The sequence below is a fragment of the Micromys minutus genome (genome assembly GCF_963924665.1).
Source record: "Micromys minutus genome assembly, chromosome: 18".
NCBI lineage: Eukaryota > Metazoa > Chordata > Mammalia > Rodentia > Muridae > Micromys > Micromys minutus.
The window spans coordinates 32,462,377-32,481,843 of NC_137953.1; the positions used below are offsets into that span (position 1 = coordinate 32,462,377).

At 53.5% G+C, this 19,467-nt stretch overlaps 1 protein-coding gene across 1 annotated transcript in view; it reads right to left on the minus strand.

The window, feature by feature from the left end:
* Positions 1-583: 583 nt before the first annotated feature.
* LOC308432603 (SCO-spondin) overlaps positions 584-19,467 on the minus strand; it is a gene marked incomplete at its 5' end in the record, with an annotated part of 52,778 nt that continues 33,894 nt past the window's right edge. The window contains 37 exons of the mRNA XM_080932382.1: positions 584-665; positions 1,192-1,342; positions 2,443-2,573; positions 2,764-2,833; positions 2,967-3,062; positions 3,555-3,763; positions 4,473-4,519; positions 4,616-4,758; positions 4,866-4,993; positions 5,643-5,845; positions 5,978-6,116; positions 6,704-6,820; positions 6,987-7,145; positions 7,466-7,744; positions 7,978-8,024; positions 8,237-8,361; positions 8,597-8,727; positions 9,260-9,427; positions 9,685-10,029; positions 10,237-10,283; positions 10,354-10,506; positions 10,734-10,980; positions 11,075-11,206; positions 12,453-12,620; positions 12,794-13,003; positions 13,460-13,615; positions 13,761-13,802; positions 14,069-14,292; positions 14,428-14,588; positions 15,413-15,573; positions 15,868-16,067; positions 16,154-16,250; positions 16,537-16,737; positions 16,917-17,087; positions 17,208-17,399; positions 17,501-17,547; positions 18,058-18,227. Of these exons, the coding sequence (XP_080788508.1) occupies positions 643-665; positions 1,192-1,342; positions 2,443-2,573; positions 2,764-2,833; positions 2,967-3,062; positions 3,555-3,763; positions 4,473-4,519; positions 4,616-4,758; positions 4,866-4,993; positions 5,643-5,845; positions 5,978-6,116; positions 6,704-6,820; positions 6,987-7,145; positions 7,466-7,744; positions 7,978-8,024; positions 8,237-8,361; positions 8,597-8,727; positions 9,260-9,427; positions 9,685-10,029; positions 10,237-10,283; positions 10,354-10,506; positions 10,734-10,980; positions 11,075-11,206; positions 12,453-12,620; positions 12,794-13,003; positions 13,460-13,615; positions 13,761-13,802; positions 14,069-14,292; positions 14,428-14,588; positions 15,413-15,573; positions 15,868-16,067; positions 16,154-16,250; positions 16,537-16,737; positions 16,917-17,087; positions 17,208-17,399; positions 17,501-17,547; positions 18,058-18,227 (5,490 nt within the window). The 3' untranslated portion in view covers positions 584-642. The remainder of the gene's footprint in view (positions 666-1,191; positions 1,343-2,442; positions 2,574-2,763; positions 2,834-2,966; positions 3,063-3,554; positions 3,764-4,472; positions 4,520-4,615; positions 4,759-4,865; positions 4,994-5,642; positions 5,846-5,977; positions 6,117-6,703; positions 6,821-6,986; positions 7,146-7,465; positions 7,745-7,977; positions 8,025-8,236; positions 8,362-8,596; positions 8,728-9,259; positions 9,428-9,684; positions 10,030-10,236; positions 10,284-10,353; positions 10,507-10,733; positions 10,981-11,074; positions 11,207-12,452; positions 12,621-12,793; positions 13,004-13,459; positions 13,616-13,760; positions 13,803-14,068; positions 14,293-14,427; positions 14,589-15,412; positions 15,574-15,867; positions 16,068-16,153; positions 16,251-16,536; positions 16,738-16,916; positions 17,088-17,207; positions 17,400-17,500; positions 17,548-18,057; positions 18,228-19,467) is intronic.

Consider the following 19,467-nt stretch of genomic DNA (forward strand, 5'->3'; position numbering starts at 1 on the left):
TGATTAAAGTTTAAAGTTAAATTGTAAGAATTTCAGGCTGGGTGTGGCACCTCCCACCAGTAATCCAAGTACTCAGGAGGCACGAAGGTCGATTTCTATTGAGTTTAAGGCCATTCTGGTCTATGTAGTAAGCCAGCCATAGTTACGCAGGGAGACCATGTCTTGAAAATCACACACTTGTATATACACACACAGAGAAAGAGGAGGGGTGGGAGGAGTTTCTTTCCATATAAATTACAGTTCACTAAAAACTGTCAAGAGGAGAATTGCTTGAATGTTCCAGAATTCTGTTGTGTTGGACTCACACTGGGACACTCATGTCTAACACAGCTCTTCAGACTTTAGAGTCAACCCTGTCCTACTGCTGGGGCAGAGACAGAGTGAGCACCATGACAAATGTCTGGTGGGCCCAGCAGAAGTGCTGCTCAGGTCCAGGCTGACCGAACTCTCCCTCCAATCCCCTGTGGGTACCAGGAATAGAGGCCACACAATAGTTTGTCAGCATCACTTTATTTGGTATGTGCTAATGACAGAGCATGGTTCACAGCTTAGGCACTTAACTCGGCACTGAGGAAAGTGGGGAGTGCCACCAAGCCCTGTGGTCACAAAGGAGACAACAGTGTCTACGTCCTGAGGAGCCTGTCAGTGCTTTGAGAAATCACCACCTGCAGACAGAATTTTGAGATGGGGCAGTTGAGAGGCAGCATGGTCAAGTGAGACAAGATGGGGCAGGGCATCAGCAGTGGAGGAGATAGAGCTGCCTGAAGGAAGTACAACCATCTCCAGCCCTCACCTAGGTTACGGTGTGGTCCGTCCTCTGCATCTGCCCCACACTTGGCAATAGTACACTTCAAATGCCTAATTTAACCGTGTACTTCACATGCATGCCCTTCCAGAGCCCCCCCTGCAAGCCCGTGTAAATGTCAGGCCCATTTAAGGGATGGCATCATGGGTACTGACCTCAGTGGAAGACTGAGATGTGAACCAAGTTTACGTGTAATTAGGAAGGGAATAAGCAGAATGTTGAGGAGGGGAAAGGATCAGAGCGGACTGGCAAAACCCAAGGAAGGAAGACCATGCACTGTGCATGTATCTAAAGCCTCCTTAAGGTGAACTCTAACCTGGCCTCAGCTGGTCTTATGAAGCCCTGCCCACCAGGAGCCCTGCCCTCTCCCCCTAGGCCAGACCCACCCTGACAGGCACTGCACTGGCAGCTGTGAATCACGGGCAACACCACTGGCTCTGTGTGGCCATCAGGGCAAAGGAGGTTGAGGATCCGCACAGGGCTGTCCGGATCCAGTCTGTAGCTACAGCAGTCACACTGGCTCTGCAGGTAGGGTTCCTGGGCAAGAGAGGCAGGTTTAGTATGTAGGGAACCAAATGGAGTTTTCCTCCCTTCGCCTGGCCTTTCCCTTCCCTTCCACAGGAGGGGCTGAATTCCAGCGGTCCTGGACTCCCATGGTAGCTTGGCCTCCCAAGCTCCCTTCCTTAAGAAGACTATTTTCTTCACTCCAACCCCAGCACATTTGAACACTCAATAAATGGATGCATCAGGGTAAGGATGTGGCTTCCACCCTAACGGCGTCTAGATGGAAACGGGCTAGCCAAGCATGAAACTGCTAGCAAGCGCTAAGTGCAGTTAGGATCCTCCTAGAGCAGACCCTCCTGCCCAACTCAAGAGTGACTTCATTTACCTGCAATCTTCGTAATAGCTAATAACTCTTCCAGACAACCATTCAAGTTCAAAATGACAAAGGTTATCATCTCCTAACTGTTCCTTTTCTCTTTCATTATTCTGTCCAAATGTGTTTTGAGAAAGCGTCCCCAGGAGGGCAGGGACGCTCAGTTCAGCAGCACCACAGCCCGGGACTGAGAGGCTGCATCTCTGGGAACCAGAGAGAAAGCACCACTGTCTTCCAGCACTAACTAGCCCAGTTCGGTGAAAGCAGAAGGGAATGGACTGAAGACTGGATGTGAGGGGCTAGGGGTCAGGATCTGGCCTTCAGTCAAGGGTTGCCAGTGGCCCAAGTTATAACTTTCCAGGTTGGAAGCTAAGGAAGTCATGGGGTGAAGCTAGGTCCAAGGGGAGCAAGCATCAAGAACTTGATTCTGGGCTTGCTCAGGTGCAGACATTACAGGGGAAGCCCAGGAGAGCTATCTATAAAAGGCCAACACTGGCTACCCTCCTGCAGTGAATGTGATGCCATCTTGGCTTATTGTCTCAGAAGGACACAGTATGGCTGAGAGACATACTCTGGGGATATGTATACCACGACCTTGGAAAAGGGCTCTGACCCTCCACAGTTCCAGTTCTGTTGGCTCTATGAGAGTACACGATGCTCCTCATGTTCTCTGGCTTTTTCCCAGGTCCTCAGATAGTGTCAAACCCCAGAGTCCATGGCTGACCTGCCCCATGGAACTTTACAACAGCCCCTAGCTCACCTCAGTCATGACATTGGTGCTGGACCTGCAGAGTCCACTGCAGTAGCTCACTTCTACCTGCTCCAGGTGGCAGGGGCCCTTGGTGAGGTTTCTGAGTTCTGTGAGATGCCTGCAGGAGACTGGCTCTTCCTCTGGAGGTGGGGGAGTAGTCGGAAGAAGAGGCTATGACTGAGGTGTGCTGGGGTACGGGGCACTTTAGGGCAGAGCTTGGGATGAGGAAGCCACTATGATCCCCATGCAGGCAAGCCCGGCGAAGGTGGGAGCATCGCAGGTTGGGCATAATGTTCAGACCAGGGAAAGGCATTATACAGGTTCCCTTACCCTCTGTATCCAGAGTGTCCTGTTGACAAATGGGACAACAGCTCCCTGGCTCCTGCACAATCACTTCACCCTACGGAGAGCCACCCACAATTCACACTGGAGGACATGTCATCACCTCAACTGTCTGCCCAGAGACTCCCAAGGCCAGCCACATATGGAAGGTACTAGGGGCCTGCCAAGAGGGCTACAGAGTCACAGAGTACCTGAGCACAGCTGAGTTCTGGGCAGTGCTGAGTGCAAACACTGTTCCCATGGAGACAGCGGCAGCTCTCACAGGCCTCCTGCCACGCGGATCCAGGCTGCAGGTGGGAAACGCTCTAGTTGGTCGCGCTCAGATTTTCTTTTCTTTTTTTAAAAAGATTTTATCCTTATCTTTAAACTTGTGTGTGTGTGTGTGTGTGTGTGTGTGTGTGTGTGTGTGTGTAGACCAGAAGAGGGCTCAGATCCCCTGGAGCTGAAGTTATAGATGGTTGTAAGCCAACAGATGTGGGCTCTGGAAAATAAACTCAAATCCTCTGCAAGAGCAATACGTGCTTTAATCTTTGAGCTGTCCCCTGGGATTTCCATGCTAACATCTCAGTTCTAAATCCAGCCTGGGAATTTCAGCCAGAGCAATGGTCCAGGACTGGAGTCTGGCCAGGAGCAGGGGGCATTTCAACATAGGGCCAGCTGGGTCCTGAGAAGGCAGAGCCTGCCTGCTACCACAGGGCTGGGAGTATGGAGTCTAAAGAGGTACGCTATAGGTCAGTAGGTGGGGAGTCCTTGGCCAAGAAAAGTGGCTGTTGTCTCACCAAATGGGAGCTCCCACGGTGCCAACATTCACAGCGGTCTTTGGGGACACAGAGACCTGTCTGGCTGCGGAAGTGCCCCAGCTGACACACACAGCCTGGAACATGTGCCTCGGTGCAGTTGCTCCAAGCCTGTGTCGTGTTTATTTCTGGGCATGTCTTCTCACAAGGCCCCAGTTTCCCAAGCTGCCATACTTCCCCAGGAGGGCACTCTGCAGAAAGACAATGCACTTGCTGTCTGTCAGCTCTGGGTCCAACCTAGATCGCCCACCCCGCTAGACCTGCCTCGGGTACTTTACCTGACCTATGCCTCCTCCTGGCTCTAAATGCCATCTATGAGCTATGCCTCTGCCTCTAACCCATTCAGCAAACACTGGGCCCAGACAGCTCTCCCTCTATAACCAATTCTGCCCACCTTACCTCTGCACTTCCAGTACCCTGTCACATCCTGCTGGCCAGGAACTCAGGCATAGTATCCTGTCTTTACTCGTTCTGGTGGCTGGCCCACCTTCGTTCAGCAGCCGGGTTTGGTGCTTCAAAACTTGCAAAACCTATGCCTGAATCTACAGATCCCAGTGTGGCAAAAGTGGGCAGCCCAGAAGTTGAATGCTGAGGATCTAGGGTTTCCCAAGCTAGACTCCTCCATTCCTCTCACCCTCTTGGACCTCAGCAGGAAGCACCATTTACTTCCTGGCCTCACTGAGCCTGGCTCCGTACACATGTACTGTACTAGCAAATACCACCACCAGTAGAAAAGGCACACAAGATTCTCTGGGATTGCAGAGTAGGGAGTGCTTGGCCTCAGGGCAGGGAAGAGGTTCATGGGACAAGAAGCAAGTAGCTTAGCTTGGGTTGTAAATAGGACCCTCTTTCCCTGGGCAGAGTCTTGACTTTGGAGGGACAAGGATGGCCATGTCTCACCCTGACAGTCCGAATGGGAGCAGATGAAGACTCCACCTTGACAGGTGCTAAGAAGACAGAAGCAATTGCTCAGAGGCCCCCTGTCCCTCTTCCTCACCCCACTCTCAACAACCCTGCCCTCCACCCATGCTCAAGGACCTCACCATTGTGTGCAGTTCCAAGTGAGCACAGTCCCTGACGGCAGCTCCCGGGCCTGCTCTTCCAAGGGTAGGGTGAGGCCCCAGGGTAGGGAAAGCTGGGTGCAGGGACAGGCCGCAGGGGGAATGCACGTGCCGTTGTGTAGCAGCTGAGCAGACAGGTTCAGTTACATGTGGATCTGGCCTCACTCCTTCCCGACTGCATCTTCCTCCATTTTCTCCCCAACAGAAACCAGAACCCAGAGGCCAGACTCACCTGTCCCCCAGGGCAGCCGCAGCCAAGCTGGCAGGGTTCCCGCATACAGATGGTGCCAGGCCACAAGTGGGAGCAGAAGCTTGGGCACAACGTGGCACAGGTACTGAGCACCTGCCCAGGTGGGCACTCTGAGAAACACACATAGGCAGTGAGAAGGGTACTTGCAGGTTACAGAGGGTCTCTTCTGCCTACTCCTACTGCACAGGGCCAGCAAAGAAGGAGCACGGTGTAAATGAATTATCCTTAATATAAATACAGAGGGTGAATTAATAAAGAGGCTGTATTTCTTTACCTTATGCTATTCCCCAATAACCACACAAAAGAAATGAGATTTATTCAAAACTGCACCTCAATAGCCGAACAATTCAATGATGTACCTTTACCTCCTGTGCTAATCTGGCTACCCCCAGCCTCATCCCATGATACCTACATATTAATATTGATCTGGCCCTTCAGACCCTTCTCCATGGTTCCAATTCTCCCATCTTCCTGCTCTCCCCATCTCCCTCTCTCATTCCTCTGCGGTAGACATCCTTCCCTATTCACTATTCTGTGCCGCCATTAGGTGATCCGAATTTATTGACAAGGCAGAGAATACTCTGTAAGAACAACTTCCATCTTGGCGTAAGCATTACAAAGTCATGTCCCGTTTGAACTAGATTCGGGGGGGGGGGGCAGAGAATCAGCATTTGAATAACCTAAGCAAGGGTAAACTTTACACAGCATACAAAACATTCTGCCTACAGGGCTGTGCAACCTCAAGCCCAAGGCACTCACCAGGGCAGGCTTGCAGGTTACACTCTTGCCACTGCTGCATATCCAGGGCCTGGCATGGTACACTGTCAGGATGCTCCTCACAGCTCCTGTGGCGCGCCATGGTGCCCCCACCACAGATAGCTGAGCACTCACTCCAGGCTGACCAAGGTCCCAGAACTGGACACTCGGAGTATGGACACATCAGGGTCCCATTGATGCATGTGCTATGGACAATGTGCACATCCAAGGGCTCAGGCCCCAAGTGTGAAAAACAGCTTTCATTCCCCAGCATTGCCTATGGCCTTGACCTGCCCCATGCCACCATCCAAAACCCTTAGCCTGGTTTGGCAACATACCAATTATGGCAGTCCAGCTGGACCACCTGTGCGGGGGCCAGCTCCCATGAGGCATTGGCACTGGGCAGGCCACAGCGGCAAGAGGAGATGGGCACACAGTGTCCATCCTGCACTAGCTGACCAGGGGGACATCGGCAGCCTGCGAGAGGCAAGCAAGAGTCAATGTTTTAAAAAGACATGAAAGTGTGGGAGGGCGATTTACTGTTAGGAAAGGGGTCAGGAAGGAAGCTGGGAGGGTGAAGAAAAAGGAATAGGGGGAAGGGGAAAAGTATAGTGTGTGCATTGTAAAGATGTGACCTTGTACAAAATCAATACGTCTAATAAAAAGGTTATAAAATCCTACGTTTGGGACAAGGTTTACACAGTGGATCCCTTCAGCAGCTAGACTGAATCTAAAGCTGGTCTCGCCTCTGGTCATGTATGGGAGACACCTCTATACAGCACACTGTTTTGAGACAGAATCTTGGTGCATAACCTAGGCTGGCCTTAAACTCATAGCAATCCTCCTGCCCTAGGCTCTCAGATGACACACAGTGACAGATACGTGTCAACACAGCTGGCAACCCTGCAGGTTTTGATAAAGTCACTAGGAGGGACGCAGTGGTTGCTGGCAGTGATTCAAGGACTTTTGCCCTGTCATGATCAATAGCCTGACCTTTTCCTTACCCTACCCCTACTCCTATAGTGAAGAGAGTCTGGACAACCCAGATTCCCCAGGCCAGGTACCTGGGCTGCAGGGTCCCTGTAGACACTGAACACCATCCCAGAGGTCAGCACAGCTTCGAGGGCATTGGTTGGCACAATCAAGTGTAAACACAGTGTCCCTGGTCTCACAGCTCTCCCCTGGGGTCCAGAAGTACAAGTGTGTACTGGGGGCACTCTTGCCCATCCCACGCCAGCATACACTCTCTTCCACTATTAACTACCAGGGCAGAGGCACCAATCCCCATCAGGGGCCATTTCCAATGTTCCAGTCTCCATACCCTTGGGATGCTGGGGTACTGCTTACCTGGGCAAGATCCCATATTGCAGCTTTGTGTTTGAGCCCAAGGTCCATGGCATTGTCCCACAGAGGTGTCCCTGGCCTCTCTCCAGCGCAGCTTGAATCCTCCACTGCAGGGCACTTGGCAGGGGCTCCAAGGTCCCCAAGGTCCCCAATGGCATGTGTCTGGGAAGGAAAAATTAAAATGGAAATCAGTGGATCAGGTCCTACCTGCCTCAGGCCTTGTTTCCTCCCCCCTGAAAAAAAAAATGCCCTGAGTCCCTTCACAGCCCCTTTGTGTTTTTCTCAACTGCTACTGTTATTCCATCAAGTCTCAAATCCGGGGGCGGGGGGGGGGGGGGGGGCTGGAGGCAAGCAACAGGAGGCTTAGCAGGTTGCCTCACTCCTAACAACTGGAATGAACCTGTGACTGGCCCCATCTGGACAACTCCCTGCTCCTAGCATGCCAGACCCATCCAGCCTGCTGGTCTGTATCCCTCCTTTACCATTGCAGGCTCCAGGGTCAGGGCAGAGGCGTTGCTGGCTGAGAGGCACAGTGCAGAGGGCAGGATCACCTGCCCAGGGCTGCCCTGTCTCAGGGTCCAAGCAGAGGCGGTGCCGGTACTGCTCTGAAGCCAGCAGAGTGATTGAGGTTGGAGGGAGGCCTGATGTGTTCAGAGGCCAGTGCACCTCCAGGGCAGTCCTGGAGGCAGGGGATAGGGCACTTTGGGGCAGGCAGGGCCCACAAGGTGACCACTCTGACCATCCAGTCAGAGGCAGAAGACCTAGAAGGGCAAAGGGTTTGTGCTGATCTCAGGAAATGTTCAACCCAGATAGCCCAGTGGGCAGGCAGGAAGAGTTCAGGGTCGTGACCAATAGGAAAGACCAGAAAAAGGTGTCAGGGCAGGACAGGGTACTATTTGTCTAGGACTTTCCTGGCCTTAGCAATGCAAGCTCCATGTCCTGAAGTCCCCGAGCCCTGGGATGGCAGGGACAGGTCTCCTAAGGTCAGGATTACCTTCACACCCTTGGCTGGAACACTGCAGCTCCCCACTCTGGCATACACTGTAGGAGGGACAGATACATCAGGGTGGACTTTTGGAGATAGGAATCTGCTAAGCCATGTATGGCTCATCAACCTGAGAGCTGGGTGCTCTAGAGCAAGATGAAAGAGCTTTAAAGTTGGGTATCTTGGGGTCGCTTGCTCTCAGTTTGGCGTCTGCTTGGTCAGGGTGCCCTTACCCCCCATTTCTGCCCCTCTTTTCCCTGTTACTCACCATTCCTTACAGCCCAGCTGCAGGCGGTCCCCAGGGGCCAGGGTCACCCTAACTCCCTCTCCTGAGGTATGCCAGCAGTTACACTGCTCTGGGAGAATACAGCCTCCAGCCTGCTCCAGCAGGCCCTGTGCAGAAGAAAAAAACAGGACAACTTGGGATCAAGAGGAGACCACTGTTACCTATGTGTCCTGCACCCTGCTGGCCTCTTGCAGTGCACATGTGTATGGTGACAAGGTGGGACGAGGTTCCAGCATAGAAGAGATGTGCTCCCTATGGGAAAGCACCCTAGAAAGGGGAGCTGGGTTGGGGGTTGGGCAGACCACTCCCTTCTTGAGTGCTTCACCATCTTTTAGAACTCACCTTGGGGCAGTAGCAGCCAGGCTGGCAAGGTGGCAGGTCCTGGCAGAGCCGATGGCTAAGATGTGTGACACAGAGCCCAGCACAGGGGGAGCCACAAGACTGGAACTCAAAGGGAGGTGGGCAGCTATCCTCTGGAGAAGAGGGAGGAATGTTGGTGGAGAGACAGCCTGTGGGCACCATTTCCCACGAAACAGAGCACATGCGACATGGTCCCAGCTGAGAGGTCACTTGGTGACAGACAGTGCAAGACTGTCCTTTGGCCTGTCAAGACTATTGTCCCCAACCTTTCCATTGGCTTACACTTAGCTCATGTGCCCCCAGAAGAATTAGAATGGTTGGGCCCCCGAGATCCAGGAAGCTGCAAGGAGGAGGGACTGTGGGAGTCAGAATTGTGGTGGGTACTCCAGGGACTGGAAGGTGGGGCACAAAGGGACAAGATGAGGGACAGCTTCAACAGAAGCCAGGCGAGATAACCTGTGTCTAAGGCACCTCGAGGGGATAAAGCCCAGCTGTCAAGTGGGAAACCACAGTGAGAAAGGTAGCTAGTGGGTGGGACAGAGCAAGCATGGCCGTTCTCAGGGCAAGGGTCAGTGCAAACCCCGGGCTGATTTGTACTGACCCTGTTCCCACTCAGCTTCGTGAGCTCTCATTCCTGGGCCCTACCTGAGCAGTTGCTAATGGCACAAGGTCGGAAGTGGCCATCCAGACGGGTGCAAAGGGTGCCCTCTCCAGCCTGGCCAGGTGCTGGCACCTGATGTCGGTAACGCTGCTGCACCAGGACTTTACAGGAGCATCGTGTCCAGGTGCTCCAGTCACTCCACATGCAGTCCTCTAGAGATGGGCAGGGATGTGGGCTGGGGGTCCCACATCTTCCCCTGTGCTCACACCCCTCCCCTCCTTAGCTGGAAAAAGGAGAGAGGAAGTCATGGGTTCTGAAAGGCCCTGCTGGGTGGATTCTCTCAAAGTTAGCAAAGAGAGCACATGGCAAAGGGCTCTGAAGGGAATAAAGCAAGTTTCTGTGGACATTTCAGAGAGATAATCTAGCGTGGGCAGACATTTATTTCCTGAACTTTCTAGGAACAACTCACCCTGGCAGGGCCCTGGGTAGCAGGCCTGGGTGTCCAGGCCTGAGAGTGTGTCATTACACTCTGAGTCCTCTTTGGTCAGTAGACAGGAACAGGATCCAGAGCGGGAGGCCAGACCTGTGCCGCAGCTGCGGGAACAGGGTCCCCATGGTCCCCAGGAGCAGATCTCTGGAAGCTGCAGGCACTGCTGCTGCTCGCAGTGCTGCGTCTGAGTATCTGGACCCTGGCAAGATAGTCTCCCATGCTGAGGGGCTGGCACCATGCAGGATCGAGTGCGAACCTGGCTTCCTCCTCCACATGAGACAGAGCAGGAGGACCAGGAGGACCACAGTGTCCAGCCTCCGGGCACTGTAAGCGGGCAAGGAGAGGTCAGAGTAGTGAGGTGGGGAGAGGGGAATAGTGAAGACTCCGAAGTTAGGTTGAGATCTTTGCAGCACGGAGGGTGGTACTGTGTGTGTATAGGGGGGTGGACAGAGGACATTGAAGAGATGAGCTGCAAGACATAAGGCCAGGAAGGGGGTGCTGAGGGGGTGGGGGACAGGATGAAACCCAAACCTGCACAGTCACTGTCTTTGCAGATCACTCCCTCTGGGGTGCAGGAACTAGAAAAGAGCCTCGATTCAGGGTCTTGCTGTCCAGACAGCGGGTCACCCTTTCCTGAACTGTACTTACCACTGCTGGCATTCTCCATGCAGCCAGTTGTCCCCCAGAACATGAAGGTGGGCTTCATGTAGGCACAGGGGTGGGCAGGGGGCCTCAGGGCAAGGCTGGCTCTGTGACTGCTCCTTCTGACACTCCAGGGCCCAGGAGCCTGATGTGGAGGACCTGGACAGGGCCAGGGGCAAAGGTGGTAGGAGAGGATAGCAGACAATGAATGCCCTACAAAATCTCCAGGGTGAGCATGGTGGTAGCCAAGGAAAGGCCCAGGTGACCAGCTCAAAGTAGGCGGTCAGAGCACAGGATGGAGAAGTCACTGATGAAACCAGGAAGTACCATGAATTCTGTCAGAGAGGACATACCAGGCAGGAGACACTTGTCACCCAGGCCTGTACCTAAAGCGACTCCGTTGCCCGTAAGGTCCACATGAGTGACTGCAGGAACTCCAGGCAGACCAGTGGCTCCAGGCACAGTGGGCAGGAGGTGGGCAGGGCTGAGTAGTACAGGAGAGTTGCCCAGCCTGACAGGAACAGTTGTTGCAGGCATCCTGATGCTCACTCCCTGGGGCCCAGCTTCGGCCCTGGGCATCCGTGCACTCACAGTGCCCAACTGGCACACAGCCTCCATCCTGCTCCAGAAACCCTGTGGGAAGGCAGCAGATTGATGTTGGTATCTAGACCACACCTGCCCTCCCACTGAGCTACCCTGAGGTGCCAGAAAGATCTCTAGCATGTACCTTCAGAGCAGCGACAGCCCAACTGGCAGTCCTGGTCCTGCTGACACATGACTCCCTCCTGCAGGTCTGAGCAGCTGTAGGGGCAGTGATTGGCACAGCTCACCATCTCCATGCCTGCTGGGCAGCCTTCCTCTGTAGGGAATAAGCCCAGTGTCAAGAATAGATGGGTGCCCCAAGACCCTTGTGGTGGTTTGAATAGAAATAGTCCCCATAGACTCATGTGTTTGAATGCTTAGTCCATGGAGAATGACACTATTAGGAAGTGTGGCCTTGGTGGGGTAGATGTGGCCTTGTTGGAGAAAGTGTGTCACTGTGGGGGCAGGCTTTGAGGTCTCCTATGCTCAAGATCCTCCCAGTGTTGAATCCGGTCCCCTTCCGCTGCCTTGTGGATCAAGATACAGAACTCTCAGCTCCTCTGGCACCAAGTCTGCCTGTAGATTCCACGTTTTCCATCATGATTATAATGGATTAAACCTCTAAAACTGTAAGCCAGCCCCAGTTAAATGTTTTTCTGTGTAAGAGTTGCTGTGGTCATGGTGTCTCTTCACAGCAATAAAAGCCAAGCTAAGATAACCACTCTCTTTCCTATCAGTGACTCCTAGAGGCTCCAGAGTCTATTCCCCTTGCACCCCAACCCCATATTGTATGAAATGAAACACTGGGGGCTTGGCAGAGCCCTGGAGTTAAATTATTCTAAGTGCACAGAGAGCTCCACCCACTTCCAGTAAGTCTCAGAACAAACCTGGTCATCCAATCCGTGTTCATGAAGCTAGACTGCATTTGTACATCTCAGAAGCTAACATTCTTACCTAATGGTACATGCCCTTGTCTGAAGGTGTGTGAAGGGTGAGGCAGAGGTAAATGGGGATCTCCTGACAAATAGATCTTGGAGTAACCAAGCCCCTTAGGGCTGGGAACATTAAAGGGAAGGGTTGAACCTAAGAGTGGAAGGAGGAAGAAGGAGAGGGAGGGCTCAATTAAAGTCTCTGGTTCACTTTACACCTGGGCGCACCATATATACCCTTGACACCACACTGCAAGCTCTCAGAAATGCTGCCTGGGCTAAGTGGTCCTCCAGCAATTAAGAGGGCAGACAAGGCTGGGAAGATGCTCTAGTGGTGAGCCAGGTAGGTGGTAGATCTTTGCATCTCAGCCTCAGCCACAAAGGACCCAGATACACATAGGCTGTCCCAGTCCAGTACCCAGATCTAGCCATCCCTCCCCTGAACATCTCTATTTTCCTTAGTAGCCACCAAAGTAACAGCCTGCTTCCTTTTCTATCCCATGGGTACAGTGGAAATGAAGTCAGAGGTGGGGGTGGAGAGAGCTTTGTGAAATTAGCTCAGTAGGCAAGAAGTAGCTGTCACCACGGCAGTACCACAGGGCATGGGATTGCAGGACCGGACATGGTGCCTCTCCCCAACACAGGATGCTCCCCCATTCTTGGGTGGTGGGCTTGAACAGCTTCTGCTCCTCAAGGATCGGCCTCCTCCACAGCTTCGATCACACCAGGACCAGGGACTCCAGTGGGACCAGCCCCCAGGCACTATTGAAAAGACAATAGTTCTACCAGGGCTTGGCTCAGACATAGGGCCCCACCTATCCCATGAGCCAGGAGATGACTGCGGCATGATCACGAAGGCATCAGAGCTCCTCAGGAAGGGGCAGGGGCACAGAGGAGCTTGAAGCAGGGTACTCTTTGTCCTTAGCTCTTCTCACCTGGACAAGCACGAAGGTTGCAGAAGCGGCGCTCCTGATACCCAGTCAGGATGTCAGGGCACCAGTGTCCACTAGGCCCAGGAGGGTGATATGCTCTAAGCCGACGCTGCTGGCCCACCCCACAGCTGCGGGAGCAAGGCTCCCATGGGGTCCAGGATGTCCAGAAACAGTTACCTGACCCACAGCCAGGGCCAGGGCACAGGGGCGGTGCTGTGTGATGAGAAAGATCTAGAGCTAGCAGAACCTGTCCCGGGCGCTCCTACCTGCCCCAGCTCAGCTTCTGGTTTCCTCACCTGGGCTAGCTGTGATCTCATCCACACCGGGGCTCCTGCTCTGGATCTGATACTGGTGGGTGTGTGGTTTTGGCAACTGGGTCTGTGTGCCTCTCTCTCTCTCTCTCTCTCTCTCTCTCTCTCTCTCTCTCTCTCTCATACACACACACACACACACACACACACACACACACACACACACACACACACACGGACCAAGGACTTGGCAGAGCTCAGAGAAGCTACTAGGGCCAGTAAAGTGAACAAGAGATCTGAGATTAGATTAGATCATTGGATTGTTCTACAGGAACTGGATGTCAAGCTCTAGGTATTGGTTTAGATCATTTGTTTGAAGGCTATAATTAGGGCCCCAGAGTCAGCCTCAGAGTCATACCTGCACACGAGGGTAGGTTGCACGGACGTTCCTGTGAGGAGTCCCCTACTGTACAGTTAGCCAAACAGAGGCGTGTGCGGCTGCGCCATGCAGGGTGAGCAGGATCTGTGCAACTCTGGGAACAGGGTGACCATGGAGACCATGGGCCCCAGCCACCTGTGGGAAGGAGGGGTAGAAGAAAGAGTTAGTATACTTTTCAAGTAGTCAGCCAAGGCTTTCCAACCCTTCCAGGAAGTAGTATGGGGAGGGAAGAGGTGCAAAGACAAACCATACTGGAAAGGTACAGGGAGACTCAGGCTACCTGCAAGGCCTGTCACCGGCTCCACTGTGGACCCTGCAGTCCCTGTGTAAAAGGACACCTTGCTCAGAAGTGTTTCAGGGCCTGCAATGTACTCTTCCCTCCCAGCAGCACACACATACTGTAGAGCATCTGCTAAGATCTCCAGAAGTGCTGGTTGGAGAGCCAAACAAAAGTCTAGAGCTACTGAGTAAAAGGAAGGGAAATCCAGAGATGCTAGCAGGAATGAACAAATACAGGAGAGGATAAAGACAGGCTGCGCCATACCTGGCCAGGCAGTTGTCTGCCTAGCCTTTTCCTGTTTCTCTTACCAGGGCACTCTGGGCTGAAGCAGTATTCCAGGTCCTGAAGGGGCCCACGGCAACTCAGTCCACCAGGAACAAGTGTGGGAAGCACACATTGGCGGGTTCGGGTGCGGGTACCCAGCCCACCACAGGAGTGGGAACAAAGGCTCCACATGCCCCAGGGACCAAAGTTGTCATGGACTCTGGAGCATTCCTCCACAGAGCAAGACAGCTTCCCATGAACACAGGAGCTGGGGAAAGCATAGGTATGGGGGACAGGACAAAGTGGCCAAGGAAGCCCAGGCAGGCTAGAGGACAGAGATCAGGGTTCCCTATCCTCACCCTCTAATCCCTCCCTTAGCCCCTACCCCACCTAGTTCCCTTACCAGTTTCCACAGACTGTTTGAAGCACCTGGCCTGGGTGCAGCTCATCTCCAGGTCCAAGGGGTTTGCCCCCATCTCCCAGAAGAGTTGGATAGGATCTGAGGGCAGTGCTAGCCAACCCCAGCTCCTGCAGCTGCAAGACTGTCAACTCACAAGGGCACTCCTGGATGGGTGAACAAAAGGAGCCAGTGACATCTCCCAAGAGGCTTCCTACTGGGTATCTGTGTACAGCCTCTGGTGAGACTTGGGGAGAGATAGGGAATGGTAGCAGGAGGGAAGACCTCGGCCTCAGGAGACATTTCCCAGTATACACAGGACTGAGGGCCTCTAGGCTGTGGGCCAGCTAGGAGTCAGCCATCTTTCTCTACAGAACAGTTAGAGCGACACAGGCAGACACTGGCAGAGGAGTCCAAGGCTCCAAGTCTCAGTGAGCCAGAAAGAATCCTGCCAGAAATCAGACGACGCTGGATATGTCAGTGTGAAGCCAGCACTGGTGTTCAGTGTCCTCCTGCCCTTGGAGCAGCCCTTCCTCCATCAGGCTCAGTGTCATAATCTCTCAGTCGAGGAAATGAGGCCAGAAAACACCTTAGGTTCTGGCTGGCAGAGGCCACCAGGATTAGGTGCGGAGTCCCTGAGCATCTATCTGTTGGACTCAACAGAGCAGAGGGACCACCTGTCTGCCATCTGTCCCCACAGCTGAAGACAGGGATCTAGGGCTAAGTAGGGCAAAGACATGGCGGTATTTCCCCCACAATGACAGGACAGGGAAGAGAGGGGTAAGGAAAATCCATAGCCCCTGACACGGAGGATAAGGCTACTGGTTATGGGAGCCCAGCAGGAAAGGCCTCTCAGGTTTGATTGCTACTTAAGGTCCCATGACAAAGGGGACTGATTGTCTAAGAGGCCACAGATACCTTGGGGTTAGGAAGCTGTCAGACGCCAGGGACAGTGGGCACAGCTTTGGCTCCTGGCCAGCTGAGTTCTCACCTGGACACATGCCAAGTGATGCTGAAAGGTGCCCTCTGGACAATGACACCCTTCCTCACAGCTCTCAGAGAAGCAGGCCACCTGTCCGGTGACATGAGCACAAGAGAAGGGGCACCCCTCGCTGGGCTGGCACTCCCGGTACAGTCGGCCTGCTGGGCAGCCTGTCTCTGAGACAACACTGGAGTCAGTGCCGGGTCTGACCCCATCCTCATTATCTACCTTTGTGCCCACCATGTCTACAGCCTGAAAGTCATAATGTCCACCCTTCTGGCTGTGTCCCTTCCCCGAAGACTCCCCCCACATCTGGCTATCTCTTTTACTTGCTCATAACTAACAAGAGAAGAAAATGATGGGGGACAGAAAGAGGATTCTACAGGTGCTCAGAGTCAGGGTCTCAAGGGACCTGATATGACTCCAGGCTAAAGGATCATTGGGTAAAGGATGGCTGGGTTCACCTTTGCAGACGTGGATGTGGCAAGTTCGGCTCTGCTGAGCTAGTCCAGGACAGGGGGGTCGGGCACATTGCCTGGACCGTAGCTGCTCCCCTCCCCCACAGGGGACACTGCATCTCTCCCAGGGTCCCCAGGAGCTCCATATTCCAGGACCAGGGCAGCTGGGTACCTCATGGCACTGCAGGATACCTGCCACACAGGTGCTGGGGACAAGAAAAGAGGCTTCAGCAACAGCCTGGTCCCTAAGGCACTGTTGTCCAGTTCCACAGCTCACTCCAAACCCACTTACCAGTTATCACAAGGTCCAGTCACCACCTCTCCAGGTTCTAGACTCTCCCAGGAGCTGAGTGTGGACCCTACTGACCGGCTCCGATTCTCAGGAATCCCTGAAGACCACAGGAGTAAGAGTAAAGACTAGACTGCAGAACGGCCTCGCCTAGCTCCTCATCTAACACTCCTGCATTCTAGAACCCCTTCCAACATTACCCATGTCCTGAAGGAAGGAGATGCAAACTCTCTAACCTGGACTAGCCCACGGTATGGGAAATGTAGGGCTTCTACTTTCTAACCTACAGCCTGGGCCTGGGCCTGATGGGTAGAGATGCAGAACCAGGCAGAGCGGGTTGCTGGTGGAAGGGCTGTCAGGGATGGGGGAAGGGAGGTACTACTGACCCATGGCTCTAGGCTGGAAGTGGCAGTGACAGTCAGCTGGGAACACACAGAGCCCATCCTGGGAGAGCTGGCCTGGGGGACACCCACAGCCAGACTGGCAGACTGCTGAGCCTGGCTGGCATGTACTGCCAAGGGACAGATCTTGGCAGGAATGAGGACATGGCTGCCCACAGGGTAAGAGATCCTGGCCCCCTCCACAGTCTAGGAAGAAAGTGAAAGAGTTAGCATTAAGGAGCTATCACAAGAGGAAAGGGCCTCCTGTTATACCTACACTGGCCCTGCTCCGGCACCTCACCCAGAACCATGGGCACGTACGTATTTTGAGGCAGCATGTCTCTAGACCTACAAAGGACTCTCCCTTACACCCCCAAAGCCTTCACCTGTACACAGGGTGGAGCTGTTCCGACAAGGGCGACTCTGTTGATGGCCCCCAAGACAAGGCATGCCTCCATCAGAGGTAGGAGGATGGCTGCACACCCGGTTCCGATAGGACTGCCCCAGGCATACATCACAGGGAGACCACGGCCCCCACAGGCTCCAGGCTCCATCCACTGCACCAAGGAGACAGAATCATCTGTCTTGGAAGACCCAGGAGGCCTTAGGTCATCGGGGTCAGAACACATATTTGGGGCTTCTGGGGCAGGGTCACAGGCCTCATGGGAACATCACACCTGGGCATGCAGTGGGGTTGGGGCAGGCCTCCATTTGATGCTGCACCCCTGTTTCCCCTGCCTCCTCGGGGCATGGGGCACCTCCATGCTGGGGAGCAGGGCAGGCACAGGCCCTGGAGCGGGTCCTTGTTTGGCCTCTGCAGGGTTGGGAGCATGTTGTCCACTCTGACCACGGACACCAGTGTCCAGACACTGTGAATGGCGGGGGTAGGCACTGGATACAGTTGCTATAATCCTGAGATCACTCTCCTTACCCTCCAAATGCCTTCCCCACCCTGCGAGCTAGTACATACCTTGGCAGGGCAGGTCTGTGCAGTTAAGCCTCCCCTCCACGCAGGTGCTGGGTAAGAGCAGAGCCAGAGGGAAAGATGACAGTTCAGAGCGACCTAGGCCACCACCAACTCATCTGGCTTCTGCTTCCTTCCTTTCCGTCTTTGCACCTTCATGGTGTAGTCCATCCGCTTCTTCCTATTCTCTTAACGCTGCAGAAGTCTACCTGTCCTGTCAGCTGGCCTCTTGGAATAGCACAACAGGTGTGCTATATTTGGTAATGACTGTAGGTGACTTCCGGATAAGTGAAGGCAGGCAGCAGGAATAAACACCCTATCTGTTCCTTGTTCTCTCCTTCTCAGAAACAAATACTCAACCCTTGACAGACACATGGAGCTGGCTGCCTCAGTTTCCCCTCCTATTAGATGGGTGTCATGGGGCCTGTTCTACATCTTCTCCAGGGAAGGGGGTATCTGTGTACCACTGTCTGAGCCCCCATGGTTTAGATACACAGACACCAGACAAGCCACGCTTGTCCGCATGCTGCCTCCTGCCCCAGGAGTACAGCATGGCCTCTCACCAGTGGTTACAGCCGTCAGACCTCATCAGCTGAGTGCCTGGGTGGTGGCGCTTCCCGGTCAGCAGGTCCAGACAGCTGCAGTGACTGGGCTGCACGCAGATGGCCCCATCAGCACTCAGTACCTTGCCCAGGGGACAGTAGCAGCCTGGCTGGCAGTGCCACACACAGTGCTGGAGGAGTGGGCAGAGAGCAAGCAGGGGTTAGTCAACAGGAAACAGCCTGCAGGGGAGAGTTAGGAAGAATCCCAGACCAAGATGGAAGGGTGGTGGGTGGGTACAAAGGTTAATCTTGATTGCTAACTTGATTTAGAATCACCAAAGAAACAAAACCACACCCTAAATGTGAGTGGTAGCATTCCATCTGAGGGGGTCCTAAGGGAGGAGAAGCCTCATTCCTTTGTTTCTCCGAGACATGACCACTGCCCTCAGACTGTAGTCTCTAGGCCTTCCACAAAGCAATGGGCTTCCCCTTTCTAACAATGCACCTGAAGCCCTTGCTTTCTGAACTTAATTTTGTAGGTATCTTGTCCCAGGAACGAGTAAGGAGTACTGTGAGAATAAAGGGTGCCCAGAGAGGAAGAAAAGCAGGACTTAACTACTTTCTCTTTTAAGAACTGATGAAAGGCAGGAAGGGAGCCAGCAGGCCACTGAGTTCCTTGCCACTGAGTAAGGGAAGGTGGGGAGCAGGCCTATAGATTAACCCCTCAGCTCCCAATGAATGTATCTGAAAGCTGAGGCCCTACAAGTGTGAAACCCAATTTTTCAGGGGTTGCAGACTCAGTGTGGGGTTGACCAGACCTCCCTAGCACTCAGAGAGCAGGTATCCAGGATGGCAAAGGAGGCTGTGCAGGAAAGAGCTGGGAACAGGCCTTGTTCATGATTATCTGGAGTGACCATGCCATTCTAAGTGAATTCTCTTGCACCCTTCTTCCTCCCCCATCACCTCTCTGGAGCCATCCTTAGCCCCAAGTACGTGTGTGTGTGTGTGTGTGTGTGTGTGTGTGTGTGTGTGTGTGCCATCTTCATCTTCTGAGCTCTTTTATATCTAATATTTAATCCACGTCTATCTTCCTACCCCAGAGTGTGGAATCACAGATTCAGAGACCTTATGTGTGTTTGTCTTTATCTGTGTCTACAGTGTCTGCGTAGGTGTTCAGAAACACACAGAACACACACACACACACACACACACACACACACACACACACACACACATACACACACACACACACACACACACACACGCACGCACACACATACTTGTACACCAAAATGTTTATGGCACTTAAGATGATATAGTGAGATGATTCCCCCTCCCACATGTTTATACTGTTTGCAATGACATTTTAATTTAGAAACACTGGCTGTACTGAAGCCAAATGCTGCTGGATAAGGCTGGCTCTCATATTCA